The 14,454-nt window shown below is 41.8% G+C and overlaps 2 protein-coding genes across 4 annotated transcripts; one reads left to right on the top strand and one right to left on the bottom strand.

Moving 5' to 3' along the window:
- Positions 1-529: 529 nt before the first annotated feature.
- Positions 530-10,254, bottom strand: pop1 (POP1 homolog, ribonuclease P/MRP subunit). Of its 3 annotated transcripts, none has more exons than XM_051405202.1 (16): positions 10,179-10,254; positions 9,755-9,866; positions 8,836-8,976; positions 8,454-8,629; positions 8,067-8,327; positions 7,859-7,946; positions 7,438-7,616; positions 6,985-7,265; positions 6,759-6,852; positions 6,551-6,659; positions 6,303-6,422; positions 4,339-4,460; positions 3,940-4,131; positions 3,466-3,620; positions 2,559-2,795; positions 530-1,847 (listed from the first exon to the last, which is right to left on the bottom strand). In XM_051405202.1, the coding sequence occupies exons 1-16, from the start codon at positions 10,236-10,238 to the stop codon at positions 1,154-1,156; spliced, it is 3,021 nt and encodes a 1,006-aa protein (XP_051261162.1). In that variant the 5' UTR covers positions 10,239-10,254; the 3' UTR covers positions 530-1,153. The 3 variants fall into 3 exon arrangements, with proteins under 3 accessions (XP_051261162.1, XP_051261163.1, XP_051261164.1); XM_051405203.1 differs by having other exon boundaries at positions 10,100-10,217; XM_051405204.1 differs by having other exon boundaries at positions 10,090-10,212.
- A 192-nt stretch (positions 10,255-10,446) lies between these two features.
- LOC127366406 (2-iminobutanoate/2-iminopropanoate deaminase-like) lies at positions 10,447-14,433 on the top strand. The gene is made up of 6 exons (XM_051405255.1): positions 10,447-10,614; positions 11,202-11,307; positions 11,668-11,722; positions 11,814-11,882; positions 13,784-13,839; positions 13,922-14,433. Exons 1-6 carry the CDS (start codon positions 10,550-10,552, stop codon positions 13,979-13,981), a joined length of 411 nt encoding a protein of 136 aa, XP_051261215.1. The 5' UTR covers positions 10,447-10,549; the 3' UTR covers positions 13,982-14,433.
- Positions 14,434-14,454: the final 21 nt, after the last annotated feature.

The following is a 14,454-nucleotide window of genomic DNA, read 5'->3' as shown; positions in this document are numbered from 1 at the left end:
GATGACCAGGCAATTTTGTGTCGTGTTAGTCTGGGTTGAAGTGAATTTACTGAATTTGAATGAGTTCAGTGGTAGTTATATAAACCTTCCCTCGTGGCTGATCAGTGAAAGTTGCTCACGTTTGTATGGCAGGTTTTTATTTGTGTGAAAAACTTGCGCGTGCGTCACTCTGAAACCCGTTTCCATGGAGTTGTAATATAACTCATCTAAAAAAGCACTAATGCACAGCCTGCCCGCACATCTTTACCTCAAATAAACCGCAGACTACATACTCAACTGCTACCAAACTTTAGTGTTGCCAAGCAACAAAACTCTTATCTGCCACCTACACATTATGGGATGTGTGGGAAACCAGTGTTCATGCCAGTGTAACTATAAAAAGAATGCATGTATCAGTAAGGATCAGTTGTTCAATGCATTTACTTATAAAGGGCCAGGCCATAATGCATATTTCATTGTTGGAAGTTAAACTATTACTTGTATGAGTTTGCACAAGAGAAGGTGACAGTAATTGCCCACACATGGCATATTATGTCAAGTGCAGTATGGGTATTTTATTAGTTTATGTTCAAACAAAACCTTTTCAATGCAGTGGCATTTTTAAACAGAAGCTGACACTTTTCTCAAATTCAAACCTATTCATTTGACTTTTTTTAAATAATAGAAGGCCAACATAAATACTCATCAGCATGGATATAGAAGAATGTAAAATAGGCCCCAGATTAATTCCATTTTGGATAAAAGGCTTTCATTCAGTTACAGTATTTAACTGATCCCTCTGTGAAGCACCCCTCTGACAAAGGCGCTGATATGGAAACAAATACGAAAACAACCAACCTTTTCCAAGTGAAACAATGAGGGTGTCACTTGCCAGAGTAAAATATACACAACTAAAAATTATTTTCAACAGCACCACAAGGTAGCTTGTAGTCATGCCTTATGCATGCCGTTAAGTCTTTAACCAACACTGTAGAGTAGATGATGGCACAGTCCGAGAAAGCAACTATCAAGGCACAGAGATCACTTAGTGAAGAAAGCATCTTGCGACTTATTGACATATCATTTCAGGCCTCTGCAGGACAGAAATCATGTTGATCTTTCTCCATTAAACAAGAATTCAGTGGTTTTTGGGGGCCAAGCTCAGATGTTTCAATCAGACCTCAATGTTGATTTTAGCAAAGCGGTAATGCAGGGAGGCGGGGTTGCGCAGCAGCAGCATTCCTCTGTGCTCCATCGGCTGGTTGACAAGGGTGTTAAGGAGACCGGCAACACTGACAAACCCCAGAGCGTCCCCACAGCCTGCAGAGAGGGAGAAGTCGCCCTGAGTGACCCAGCCTAGAGTCAACCGGGAGCAGTGAGAGGTAACACTTGGCAGAGGATCCGGCCACAGCCCGAAGATACGGTCCGAGGAAGACTTAGGAGAGGATTTGGGGTCTTCGGATGTTGTGGGGTTTGGTTCAGAGCCAGAGGGAGGGTTTGACTCTTTGCCTTCGGTCTTACTAGACAAAGAGGATGTAGCAGCTTTCTTGGGGCCCTTCTTCCTGCGTTTGATTCTGCTTTTAAAGTGGTCTCTGTGCGGGGGCTCCTGGGGGCCACTACTGCCAGGCCCTTTCTTCAGCAGCTGCAGGTCCTCCGCAGTTGGCACACACACCATGGCGTGGAGCTCTGGTTTGCCCTTTGACAGCAGTGACAGGCGGACCCACACCAGACTCATCCCGTGTGCTGTGAGGAACGACGTGGTGGCTGAACGGTCGAGAGGCGGCAGCTCCCTAACACGACAATGCCTTTGACCTTTAGATGTTGTGGGTTTGCACCAACCAGAAAGCAGCCTCAGTGACTTTGTGTTCCTAGGAAGCATAAAACAAAACCAATATCCACTTTATAATATCTACTTATATCAGGCGATTAATAATCAAAAGGAAAAGTTACATTTTCATTGGCCCCATTAAGCATCCTGAGAAACATACAATTTGGTTGCAGAACATTTTTTCATTCCTAATGCTGAAAACAAAAAGGCAGCCAATGGACAGTGAAAATCAATCCAATTTTTTGCTCATAAAGTCAGTCATTACTCAGAGCTTGTGTGATGGTTTTATGAGGATAGATGCAACTCTTCCCCTCTACTAATCTCTGTGATGTATTGCAGCAATTTAAGGCTGGATGTACTTTGGGTATTCTCATCAGGGACATTATGATGAAAGGGAGGTAGACTGGAGAAGCACCATGCATCAAGTCTGTCAAAAGCTGCGCTGGGGTCTCTTAATAAAAAATAGCAAAGTAGAAAGTGATGATTAGAGCCCAAAGCCCCAAAAAACAGTGCACATTCCTCCTCAAGGGACCTTTAAAAGTCAACGGCATTAATATTGTTAGGGGTGTGATTTAGATGTGCAGGATGTTCAACGTCTGAAGGGAGCTTGGCGGAAACTTCCAGTGGGTGTGTGTTTTAAGTCAACACTGATATGAGTTTATTTTCACAATAAGACAAGGGAGAGGATAAAAAAAAAAAAGAGAATCTTCAGTAAAACATGAATATGAAAGAGGTAAAGACAAACATTTACCTCAGTACAGTGATGCGGCTCGGAGGCTTCGTTACAGTGATATCTCTATGTGATGTCACCTCCTCCTCCATCTCTGTGTCAGCCTCTGTTGCGGTCCCAGTCTGGCCGTCTCCTTTCCTATCCTCTCCTCCTTCCCTCAAGATAAGCTCCCACTCCTCTGCCAGCTGTTGCCACGGGCAACGGAACGGTGCCAGACAGCCATGTTTGATGTAATTGGTCCTTTTGGCGGGCGGACGCCTACAGAAGAGGTCAGGAGGTCAAACCCTTGTCAAACTGTTGGGTCAACCCTGCCAATTTATGTAACAAATTATGACTGCTTAGCCACGGATAGTAGAGGAAGAGCAGCGTGCAGCCTTATTACCATCTCATCTGCATGTTGGGAAAGATCTGCATAATGGAAATTAACTGGGGTCAGAGCTTTGGAGTGCTTCCCTCTATCTAAACCTCTAATCCACTGACATTCTCACCACTTACTTAGGCTGCAGGCTAGCGAATATTATCTTTTCCTGAGCAGATGATCGTACATTTATACTGTAACAGACCACTACAAGGCTTCTTTAGTTTCACCGTAGTATCATCATCATCCAACTTTGTTATTTTTTTTAACTAAAAACATTTTCTCACAGTTTAAAGGGTCATTTCAAGTTTGCCAACAGCTGATTAAAATATATTGTTTTAACACATCCATCAGTAAAATGGACCTTCTATATTTTGGGCAAGTTCTTAAGATTCTGTTTTCTATCAGCAGGCTGACATACTAATAGATGCCAAAATAATATTATAAGATACACAAAAGCTTTGGCAGCACAAAATGTCCCCACTGAAAACAGCCCATACCATGTTTCTGATAATAATCACACACAGCATTACTATTTTTGGTTCCTTTCTGGCTCGGTCTACAGCTGACCTTTTGAACTTGTCCAGGAGTTCTGTCTCCTGCTCCTCCTGGAAGTGGACGCCTGCAAAGCAGTCTGGGTAGTCATGGGGGAAGTGGGGGGCTCCTTTATTCTGAGAGTGTTTCAGACTCATGTTCAGCCCTCCGATGCGGACTCCTCTGTACACCTGGCAAAGGGAGAAACAAGGTCAGATAAGAGTAAACACTGGATTTCAGGGAGCTTGGCATATAAAGCCAACCTGAGGGTTTCTGGTCTGCCTTCAAAATTTCAAGGTACATTTAACATTTTTACAAAACATGCCTCAAAACATGGACGAGGCAACCAAATAATGAAAACATAGTTCACAGAGCTTTTCCTATGGACATCCGCTGTATTATACACTGTATACATGCAGCCTACTGGGGGAAAAAAACTGCTACCTCCTGCCAGAAATGAAAACATAATTTGAAATTCCGTTAAATAAAAACACTGTCCGTGCTACCTACCAGTGGGACCCAGAAGGCCATGCCCCATCCTTTAGGAAGCAGCAGGTCCCATCCAGCACCCCAGGAGCTCATCTCATGTCCCACCTGCTTGCCAGGCTGGTGAACCAGTAGGATGGGGACTCGGCCCTGCAGGGGAGTGGGGCTCAGCCTTGAGCCAGGCACCAGCACCTCACTTCTCATCCGGTTCAACTCCTGCAGGCAATAAGCAGACAATGCTAGAGGTAATAGCAACATCTAAGCTTGGCTGTACTTTCAGAAATAGAGATGTTAGCAAAAGATGTGAAAAAAGCTTTAAGATAGTAAATAATGCACCTTACTTTTTAAGCATATCTATACTATAATACATAATAAATGCGATTGCTGTATGACATTTCTGGTAGTAAGAAACTGATAAACTACCTGCTCTGATATCTTGTTATCAGTGACATTGTCCCGGACAGACTGCTCCCACAGGTAACTCTGACAGCAGTGTTCAGATACTCCTCGCAACATCAGCTCCTTCCTCTTCTCCTCGTCCACCTCTGAAACAAAGCCACAGCACACACACACGGCATGCTCCTGTATGACCGGCATTACTAGTGTCAACAGAGACATACGAAGCGCTCTTGTCTGATTTATAACTTGACATCTAAATGAGCAGTGGATTGATTGCCCATTAATGAAACACATGGGGTGGAAACAGGAAAATGCTGTAACAGTCCCTGATTTACATGTTATTATTAACATATGATGCCCCCTAATGTGGTTTAAAATAGGGTTTAAAATGCTGCTTTGTTACAGAGTACATTACAATATAAATACTGTATTTTTAGTGTGTGCCTGTTCTCTAAAAGGAGATAAAATAAATAATTATTCAATTATATTGTTTCAATTGTGTCTGGTGGTGATCAGGTTTGAACATAGAAGAATTTAGTGAATTAAGGCTTTTACATCCCCAATTATTTGAAAGTCTATACTCAAGTAATTTTTTTCTGTAACATTTTCTCTGTGATCTGAAGCTCAAGTCCAAATTATTTACCCTGATCTGACTTTTCAGATGAGAAAAAAGCAAGCATTCTATTGTCTTATATAAAATAGGGTCTTAGTATAGTATAACAGCATCTTCTTCATTAAGATGTCAGCGTAAAAAGTGGATACATTGTACCCTACAAATCATCCTTCTGCCTGTTTTCCCATTAACAAGGTAGGTTCTGAAACTCTGCCCATGAGGAGAATTAACATAAACACAAAGAGACAATTACAAACACTGTTGGCTAATGTGGCTGCAAAACCCTTCGCAGTTTGGGTAAAATCAGTTGCACCGTTCATCCCAAATGGATGTGTCTGTTAAAAAAAATCATCTGTGACTATCTCCCATGAAACTAGTGAGACCTCCTGCTGTTCTCTCTCCAGTACTTAGAAACACAGTGAGGAGACGACAGTTTGGCCCCAGCTTCTAAGAGATTTTCATCATGCTGTGATTACATGTCACAGACTTGAAGAACTATCCTGGTTACTTCAAAGCCGGGCCTTATTATCACAGCTGCTACTATTGATTATGTTCTGGGTAGAAACTAAAGCAAAGCAAGAAAAATATGGTATGTTTTTGGTTTGTTTATCGTTGATTTTCAATTTATAAATGCACAATTGTAGATGTGTGTCAATGTGTAAAATACAGGATGCCTTTCAAGGTGAAGCAATGAAATTCTGTTTCTCTACCCCACACCCCTGATATCATGTGAGCAAAGAACCAGCAAAGGAAAAGAGGACGTGTGTAAGCATTGAAATAATGCATTACAGACAAACATAATTATGGTATTATCACTAAAATATAATTTTCCTTGCATTTGTTTGACTGGATTTTGTTATGACTGGTTATTGTAAAAAGAAATATGCAAACTATGAAAAGCTCTACAGCGATGGGGTTGACTAAATGTTCATTGGAACTGAGCAAAGTAACAGGAAAAAAAAAAAAAGTATGAACATGAAGACCCTGGTTTAAACCAAACCAACTAATTTTCTCAGTACCTCTCCATAGCCAGTGAATCAGCTGTTGTCTGTCACTGAGGGTGTGTTTTGGAGTACAGGGTCCTGCCAGGATTCGAACCTGGAACATCTGCATGGCCAGGCAGAGGCCCCCCGGAGCACAGAACCAGATGTGTACTCTCGGAAACAACCTCAGGACCAGAAACAGACTGATTGTGTGCTAAACTATAGATATGACTTATTTAGTGGTCGGGTTTCTGCTGGAAACAGATTATGATGCGATAATTACTGAATGATTCAAGTGGGGAAATAATCTATGATTTTTATTTTTAACCGTGTTTATCTGTAAACTGACGGCACACACTCCTCCACTGTCTGTCTAGTAGGTCAGATTTTACCTTGTGCCTGCTTTACACAGGGCAAAGCTTTAACCTTCTTTGTTGGTAAAGTCAGCCTGGGGTCATCTACAGTCAGACCCAGCACTGTGCCTGGGGGGAGCTCTCCAGTTGAATAGATGCCTGAAATAATTACACAGTCATGGTTAGATAAACATGTGCACACACACCCAGATGGCAAAAAGTAAGTACTAGGTAAGAAAAAAATTATTATATTTTGATTACCATTAAGAATAAACTAAACAATAGACCTTTCAGTATGTGATAGACATCAGCTTGTTGTTGATGCAGATTCATCTTGCTCTCGTCTTTGCAGTGCTCAGGCCACCAGAGGGAAGAGGACTGGGATTTATTAATTTCCTTTAAGCAAAAGAAAACCCAAATGAGACACAGTTATTCAGAGTGAAATGAAAATTAATTAATCTAATTTTAATGTTATACCAACACCATAATTCTTACATCGCAGTCTGTGGCAGCCTCCAAAGTTTCCGCCAGAACAGAATGGGATTGTGGTCCAATCAGGCGGTAGCGCACAATCTCCATTGTGAGGTCACTGCAACAGATCCACAAGGAAATACAAAGATTTCAAACTAAATAATTCCCACCACAATTCAGACTGAAAGTTCTCCATCCAAACCAAATTTAACACAATTTGCATCCCAATGAAATTTAAAACCAAACTAACTTTATAACTATTCCAGTTGAGCTTGACTTCCAGGTAACCGGGGTGGTGGGAGATCTGGTTCCATCACCCAGGATCTTCTTGGCTGGAGGTCCACTGGCATCCTTACAGCTTCGCTTTCTCTTGGTTCCAGTTATCTGCTTGGTCTCAGGGTTTTTTTCAGGCTTTGGCTCTGGTTCTGGTCCTAGGGTAGGAACAACCTCAGCAGGTGTCACCACTGGAACGACTGGAGGAACTACAGCCTCGCAACACTGGCACACAGTTTGTAACTCAAGAAGAAGGTCCTGCAAAGAGCACACAGTTACTGGAGTTAACAGTCTTGCTACCTCTCCATTCACTACCATGTCTACTTTAACCACAAAACTATTTAAAAATTTGTGTATATAAAATTACATGGTATGATTTTAATGTATAGACCTTTGCAATAACCCATTACATCCTTAAACCCTGTCATACTTTTTTAATAATGGGATGAGCCCAAATCCACAGCTGCCTGTGGGTTGAGCCCTGTGTACGGGGTCTCCAGAGGAAGGTGACAGGGCCCAGGGGCTGCGAGGGGTACTGTCCTGCTTTGTACACCATCACACTGCCCTGTCTTCGCCCTGATAGACTCAGTGCTGCAGCAAATGTAGGACCTGGAAACACACACCACACACCTATTACTCTAATTATTCAAACTTTTAACTTATTATTGAAACTTTTGCTGATCTACTTATCTTTCATTAGATTGTGTGTCTCCTAACAGTACACAAATTACCACTCAAAACTCAGAGAGAAAGGACTGGTGTCAACAGGTCAAAATTATCAGTATGTTTGAGCACTTAGTCAATGAAGACAAAATGTGTGTATTTGTGGTTGTGGTACGGTGTATTCTCACCGGCTTCCTTGCTGGTCAGCTGTGACAGAGAAGCCAGCAGCTTGTCTTCCTCTCCCTGTAGCTCTATGCAGCAGTAATAAGAAAGGTCCTGAGATGACAAAAGCCAAAAATTCTCACTTATTTTACTGGTACTGAAATCCCTTTAATTAATCAATTCTATTTTTGTGACAAAAATTAAACCCAACAAAGTCAATTCTGTGACGGTTACCTGCAGCAGGCAGTGGCCACTCATTGCCCTGTAGCAAGGCCGGTAGCATTTGTATGTCGGTCTGTCCCCCAGGCAGTAGCCCCACTTTTTAACCATGTGGAAGCGTTTGGCGTGCCAAATGTGTGTCTCCAGCCACATGTTCTTTCTCTGCCGGCGGTTAAATTCCAGCAACAGATTTCCGTGCCGGCGGCGGGCCTTGCGGCTCTTGCTCTTTGCCTGTTCCTTCTTCTTCTTTGAGCCGGCCTGGAGGCTCTTCTCCCGCTGGAGGAAGAATGAAACAGAAATGTCACCAAACATGTCAGAGGTACTCAGAGGTGTTAAACCTGCTATTTGATGTAGGACTCAAAGGGACATTAACATCCATAAAGGAAACATTCTGAACTTTACCATTCGGTTGGCCACATCTCTCAGCCTGCGAGGGAGACGCTTGGTGTTGTGGCTCATAGCCCGTCTCCTCATGTGTTTGGGCAGGGCTCCGCACACATGGGAGCTTCCCGTTGTCACAGTGACAGCTTTCAGCATAGCCCTGACCTCTGCCGACCTGGCCCTGGCAAAAGCTCCAGCTGAATAAGGATGGGAGCGAGGGAGAGTCTTTAATCGGACTGATAGTCCAATTTAAATTCATAACAAATTTCTTTCACTTTGTATAGGACGGCACAAAAAACAGTTAATCTGCACCACGTGAAAATAATGGACCTACAAATAAAATCTGATCATTTTTTCCTTTAGAGTACAGTGTGAGTATGTAGAAGTAGCACAATATCTTTACCAGTGATTAGCTTAGGCATCTCCTTGGCATAACCTCCACCATCTTTCTGGTGTCCACGGACCCATCCAGCCCGCTGGTGAGGGTTCTTTGGCCTTTCTGTAGATGGACGTACATTAGATGGACCATCATCACGACCTCCACCTGTGGGAAGATTATTTAGTCATTTGAGGGCCATCACAGGTAAAACTGAGAACGTGTCTTAGGCTGAGTTTCCAACCAGGCAAAACACTGCGCTGCGCTGGAGCTACGGACTTTCAAAGGCAATTGTTTCTATGCCAGTGACCTGATTATTAACATTTTTGTTTGGTAAAAAAGCACAATACAAACAGAAATGGTAGAGGTCTTAATGTGGTTCCTGTACTGTACATTAACGTATTTATGAGATTTTGCCTGAGAGTAGCCATGTGGCAAAATCTGGTTTTAATACCTTTAATATGTCGGTAATGTGCTTTCGCTGTTTTTGCACATTCCTACACAAATCTGTGTTTGACTAGATGATTTCATAGGAAGTGAAGCAACACACTGCAACTTAGTAAACCTGGGTTGGAGCACTATTACAGCATAGGAACCCACAACTCATTTTACCCCTTAATGAGTTAATTCAACCCTGAATGCGGCTCATATTATTGCTTTTAGATGAACTGTCTTCTTGCTTGCCCTACTTCCACAAGGAGGTTTGGATAAACTGAAGACAGTAAAGTTGACAGAGACTGCGTGCTGTATATTTTAGGCGATGTATTCGTTAATGTTGATAAAATCAGAGACATGCAGACAGGAATCAATGATACAGACTGAAATAAGCTGACCAAGAGGAGACGAGGTCATGGATTTAGAGTGACGGGGACACACACAGCATCTTAAGAACAAATGCAGAGACACATCTGAGCATAAAAAGAGATGAATAAAGAAGTTATAGTACCGGTAACCGAGGTGTCTCCTCCGTTCTGGGTGCTGCCGGATGGATACTGCACACTGACGGGCTGGTTTCTCATCTTCTTGCCCCGCATCTTCACTTTAGCTGCAGACATTTTCTGCAGGACACAAGAAGACCCGTTTCAGACACCGGCTGTCCTTCGTGCTGGTTGTTAAAGAGAAAGCTGACACTGCAAACCACCTAACGTTAACCTACATGATGTGCCAATATTGCTAACGTTAGCTCGCTAACTGACGTTACCCGACGTAAAGTTGGACTGTTGGTTTAATAAACAAAAACACAAATACAACATATCTAATTATTAAGTAGAGAACTGTTACATATGTCCACCTCTTGATTCCCCAGTATGCTTGTATGTCAGACACTTTGTTCACAATGTAGCGTCCTCTCTTTTCCCAGCTAACGTTACCATGTGAGTTTTCCTCGCGCTGGCTGACGTGATGTTTGCTTCCGGATATGTGGTGTTCATGGGATTTGTAGTGTATCGGCGCAACGAAAAATTACAACGCCAACCAACCTTAATTCTCTTGAAATGTTGTGTTGTTTTTCACGAGTAGTCTTCAGTTGACCATACAGTATGTATGTATACCCGTACTCGTACAGAAACATTTAAAATATACATATTTTCAATATGTATTGCGCGTTTAAAACGTCATTTACAGTAAATCAGCGCTCGTTACGTCATCCAGTGCGCTTGCAGTGTTTCCGTCTCCTGTCTCGCAGCTCTGTTGCAGCACTTGTTTCATTCACTTGGTTTGATTCCATATTCCATATAGTAAAATGTCTGCATTGATCAGGAGGATCATCAGTACCACTAAAGCTCCCGCTGCTATCGGCCCGTACAGGTGAGAGCTCTGACGGCCGATCATCAGGCTGAAATCTTTGGTGGTCAAGTCACAGCTGGTTTACAGCTGACGCAGAATAACAGTTATGCACCACATGTTGACAGTGTTGGTAAGAGAGTAAGAGAGTTATTTATATTTTCTTCATGTCATTAGGCTATACAGTTGTGTTGAGTGCACAGTGTTGTCCAGTAGGAGTGGCTGGAGGTGGAGCAGTAGTCACTCCTACTGTGCGCAGGAGCAAAGTGCAAGAATTTAGGATTGCACTTTGAACTTTGTAAACTATTGAAGGGCTAAACTAATAGGATCAACTGCAAACTGTGTTCATAGTTTGTGTCAAAGTTTGAGTTTTATTGTTTTAACGCAGCTCTGTCCTTATCAAGTTCAGTAGCCTATGACTTTGCATTAAAATGGTTGTATTTTGTATTTTTCAATTACATTGGAAATTGACTATCACAATTTCTGCATCTGCTCTCCTACTGTAGCAGTGAAAAACACTAGACAGGACAAGAAGGCTTCACTCTCTTTCCTCTAACCCTGCCTTTAATTCAATGCAGATGACTCTTTGTTCCTGTTTGTTTGTGTCCCAGCCAAGCAGTAGTGGTAGATCGGACCATGTACATCTCAGGACAGCTGGGGATGGATCCTGCCAGTGGACAGTTGGTGGAAGGAGGTGTTCAGGCTCAAACCAGACAGGTGACCCACTATAAAAACACCCACCTACCATTAATTCATTCATAAACCAGGAACACTGCAAAATGGGGAACTGTCCAATATATTATTGAAGTTGTGTACTGTAATGATGTGATTGCTCTGTTCTGGTCACAAAGTTAAACCCTCTTAGGTCTCTCATATCCAATACACATAGAGGCTGCTACAGTATGAATAATAAATGCAGTATGTAATTTGAATTGAAAGTAGATTAATTTGATGCTTGCTTTAGGATCTCTCATCTCATTTTAATCAAATTTTCCATCAGCTTGTCTCACAAATGAGCAAATCAAAATAAAAGACAGAATTACAGAGCACCTACATTTGGAAGTTCTTTTCCCACAGGCTCTTGTGAATATGGGTGAAATCCTTAAAGCTGCCGGGTGTGGTTATGAGAACGGTGAGAAAAACTTTACTGTCTGATTGCATTTTGAATTGAACAGTTTTTCATTGCAGACATAAACATATTTGTTTTTCCTTGTTTCCTGCAGTTGTCAAAACCACAGTGCTCTTAGCCGACATGAATGACTTTACTAGTGTCAATGATGTGTACAAGCAGTGTAAGTATCATTCATTCACTTATCAATAGGAATTTATATTTGCAATTTACTGCTGAGCTATAAGGGGGGAAAAAAATAAAACTTGCTACTTGTGACCAAAAGTTCATCACTTTTGCCACCAGGTGTCACCACAACACAGGGCACCTGCATTAACCAGCCGTATATACTGACTGAATAGGTGGCGTTTGGCTGGGTTTGCTTGAAGCTGCTAAACTTTGCCTTTGTACATATTGTTCTCACTCTTACCCAGAGTTCACGTGATTAATTGGTTACTTGTTCCAAGTGCTTATCTATGGTTATACACTCTTTATTAATTCTCTGTAAATACCTTTTACATAAAATCTGTCAGTCTTAACCATTGTATTTGTCTGGGCACATCTTAGAGATGATTGTTATCCTTCAATCTGCCTCCTCATATTGTAAAAATGCCGAGAAGGATCCAGAGCAATTGCACTCAGAAGTATGAAACACAGCTGACAGCTGATCACACTTGTACAGGGACTGCTGACGTTTGCTGAGTCACTAAGCAGGGTGAAACCTGAGCTGCCACTGCCAGTGGATTAAGCCTTAAACTAAATGTCAAACAAAGTGCCACATCTGATGCTCCACAGGCAGCCAAGAAATCCTTTAACTCTACTTACAAAGCCCTCATGGGATCGCAGAAGTATTCTATATGGAGAGAGTAAGACTTTCATCACAAGCACCATATTCATTTCAGTGTCATTTGAGGTACTTTGTATTAACAAAAGGAAAGGTAACAGGAGCGCCTCCACATTCATTGATGCTCTTGGAGGGGGGAGTAATTATAAAGAGAAAAAAGTACACCTTCTTCTATGTGTAAAGTGTGGCATAAAAATCCACTGATCCAGTTAATATGGATAAAAATACACCAATAGGTATTGCAACACGTCCACACAGGTGTTTTCATTTATTCAAGCTATTGAGACTTCTGCTAAGGTGAAGTTGGGTGGAGCTATACTGACGTCTGTAATGTCACCAAACTTCATGAACCAATAAGGATGAAAAGGTTCCAAGTTCTCTGACTCAAGCCTGCCCTCAGTCTTGTGAAGAGGTCTAATCAGGCAAAATAAGTGAAAACACCTGTGCAGGTATCAAATCTATGCAGGGCCTTTAAGTACTTATTGCTGTGGCTTTATTGCACTACATTTCCCAGAGATCTCGTGTGTGTGGTGTGTCTAATAATGCAGTCATATTGGATTTTCTGTTGATGAAGTTTGAGTTTCTGTAGGGGTTGCTATTTTCTTTAACCATGTCAAAGTTTCTGCCATGGGGTCCGATTAGACCTGACAGATGTTTCTAGGGGGGGGAAAATTAAAGACTAATTAAAAAAATTATAAAGTATATAATAAGGGCAGTGTACTGTGTTTGTAGAGAAATGTACTTTGCTGATTTGTCATGAGCAGGAAATGATGGAATCCAGTATGTGACTCAGTGAAACTTTGACACTTGAGGTTCAGAACAACAAATACAAGCTTTCATAAACTGAATGCTGCCTTTAAGAGACCTTTAAGAGCGTCTCAGCAGTAAAAGCTCAGGTGTGCCTAATAACAGTAACGAGAGCTTGTGCCCACTGGGACAATGCAACAGAGCCCCTAATTATTGTTATTAGTTACACCTGTGCTTTTCTTACTGCGACAGTCCAAGTAGGGTTTTATTTCATACCAGTCAGTGGCAAAAAGTAACAAAATGGGCCTTTCATATTAACATGTGTCTGATTATAACTTCAATACGAGTTACACTGTTGTGAAGATTTTTCATTTAAGGTTTCTCCGTTTACTTGTTGTCAAACCTTGCCAAAGCTCAGTCATGTGTCTGTTTCATCTAATATCAGTCTGTGTGTTGATAACCTAATTCCATTCAACGTGCTGCTATCTCTTTAGTCTTCAGCACTAACTACCCAGCCAGAGCTGCCTACCAGGTTGCTGCTCTTCCCAGGGTAAGCATATAACGGAGACTTGTGCTTTCCATTGACTCTGTAGTGGATTTAACTGAGCTGTATGCTCTCTCTCTCTCTGTAGGGTGGACTGGTTGAGATTGAAGCAGTGGCTGTACTGGGCCCTCTGACCAATGCTTCCTAACAAGTTTAACTCTCAAACAATAAAAACTGGAAAACTCCCAATCACTGACAAATGTACAGTATGTGCCTTTTCTTGTCAATCAGCCAAGATTTGTTAAAACAATATTCCAGTGTAGCATCCTTTCTATTACAGATGTATCATATTTTGTTGTCCATTAAGTGATTTAGCGCTATCATGAACATGTTGTGGGTCATCTGGCAGACTAACAGCAGTCAGGCTCAGTGCACTTTCTCCCCTCTCATTAACATTGATGAGAAGTGTTTGAAGCCAACGCTGCATTTTAAATCCCCTCTGCTCACATTTCACTTACAATAGCTGTAAAGTATCTAAGCTTGTTTGCTCTTACTGAATTACACTACCAGCCACGTTGTCACCAGCCATACAGTGTATCTCTCGCCAGATGATGGATGATGAAGTATAACTCAATAATAAATGTTTTTAATTTGCTTAAATGCTGATTTGTTTCCTTGATG

This window comes from Dicentrarchus labrax, unplaced genomic scaffold, assembly GCF_905237075.1.
Source record: "Dicentrarchus labrax unplaced genomic scaffold, dlabrax2021, whole genome shotgun sequence".
NCBI lineage: Eukaryota > Metazoa > Chordata > Actinopteri > Moronidae > Dicentrarchus > Dicentrarchus labrax.
The sequence above is the reverse complement of the archived record's forward strand: the minus strand, read 5'-3'. Positions and strand labels throughout refer to the sequence as shown.

Excerpts from the sequence above, each read along its gene's own strand:
- pop1 (XM_051405202.1), bottom strand. The coding sequence starts at position 10,238 with ATGAACACCACATATCCGGAAGCAAACATCACGTCAGCCAGCGCGAGG. Across the intron at positions 7,617-7,858 it reads GCTGACCAGCAAGGAAGCCG|GTCCTACATTTGCTGCAGCA; the intron begins GTGAGAATACAC and ends GTGTGTTTCCAG. Across the intron at positions 4,132-4,338 it reads ATAACAAGATATCAGAGCAG|GAGTTGAACCGGATGAGAAG; the intron begins GTAGTTTATCAG and ends TATTGCCTGCAG.
- LOC127366406 (XM_051405255.1), top strand. The coding sequence starts at position 10,550 with ATGTCTGCATTGATCAGGAGGATCATCAGTACCACTAAAGCTCCCGCT. Across the intron at positions 11,308-11,667 it reads TTCAGGCTCAAACCAGACAG|GCTCTTGTGAATATGGGTGA; the intron begins GTGACCCACTAT and ends CTTTTCCCACAG. Across the intron at positions 11,723-11,813 it reads CGGGTGTGGTTATGAGAACG|TTGTCAAAACCACAGTGCTC; the intron begins GTGAGAAAAACT and ends TGTTTCCTGCAG.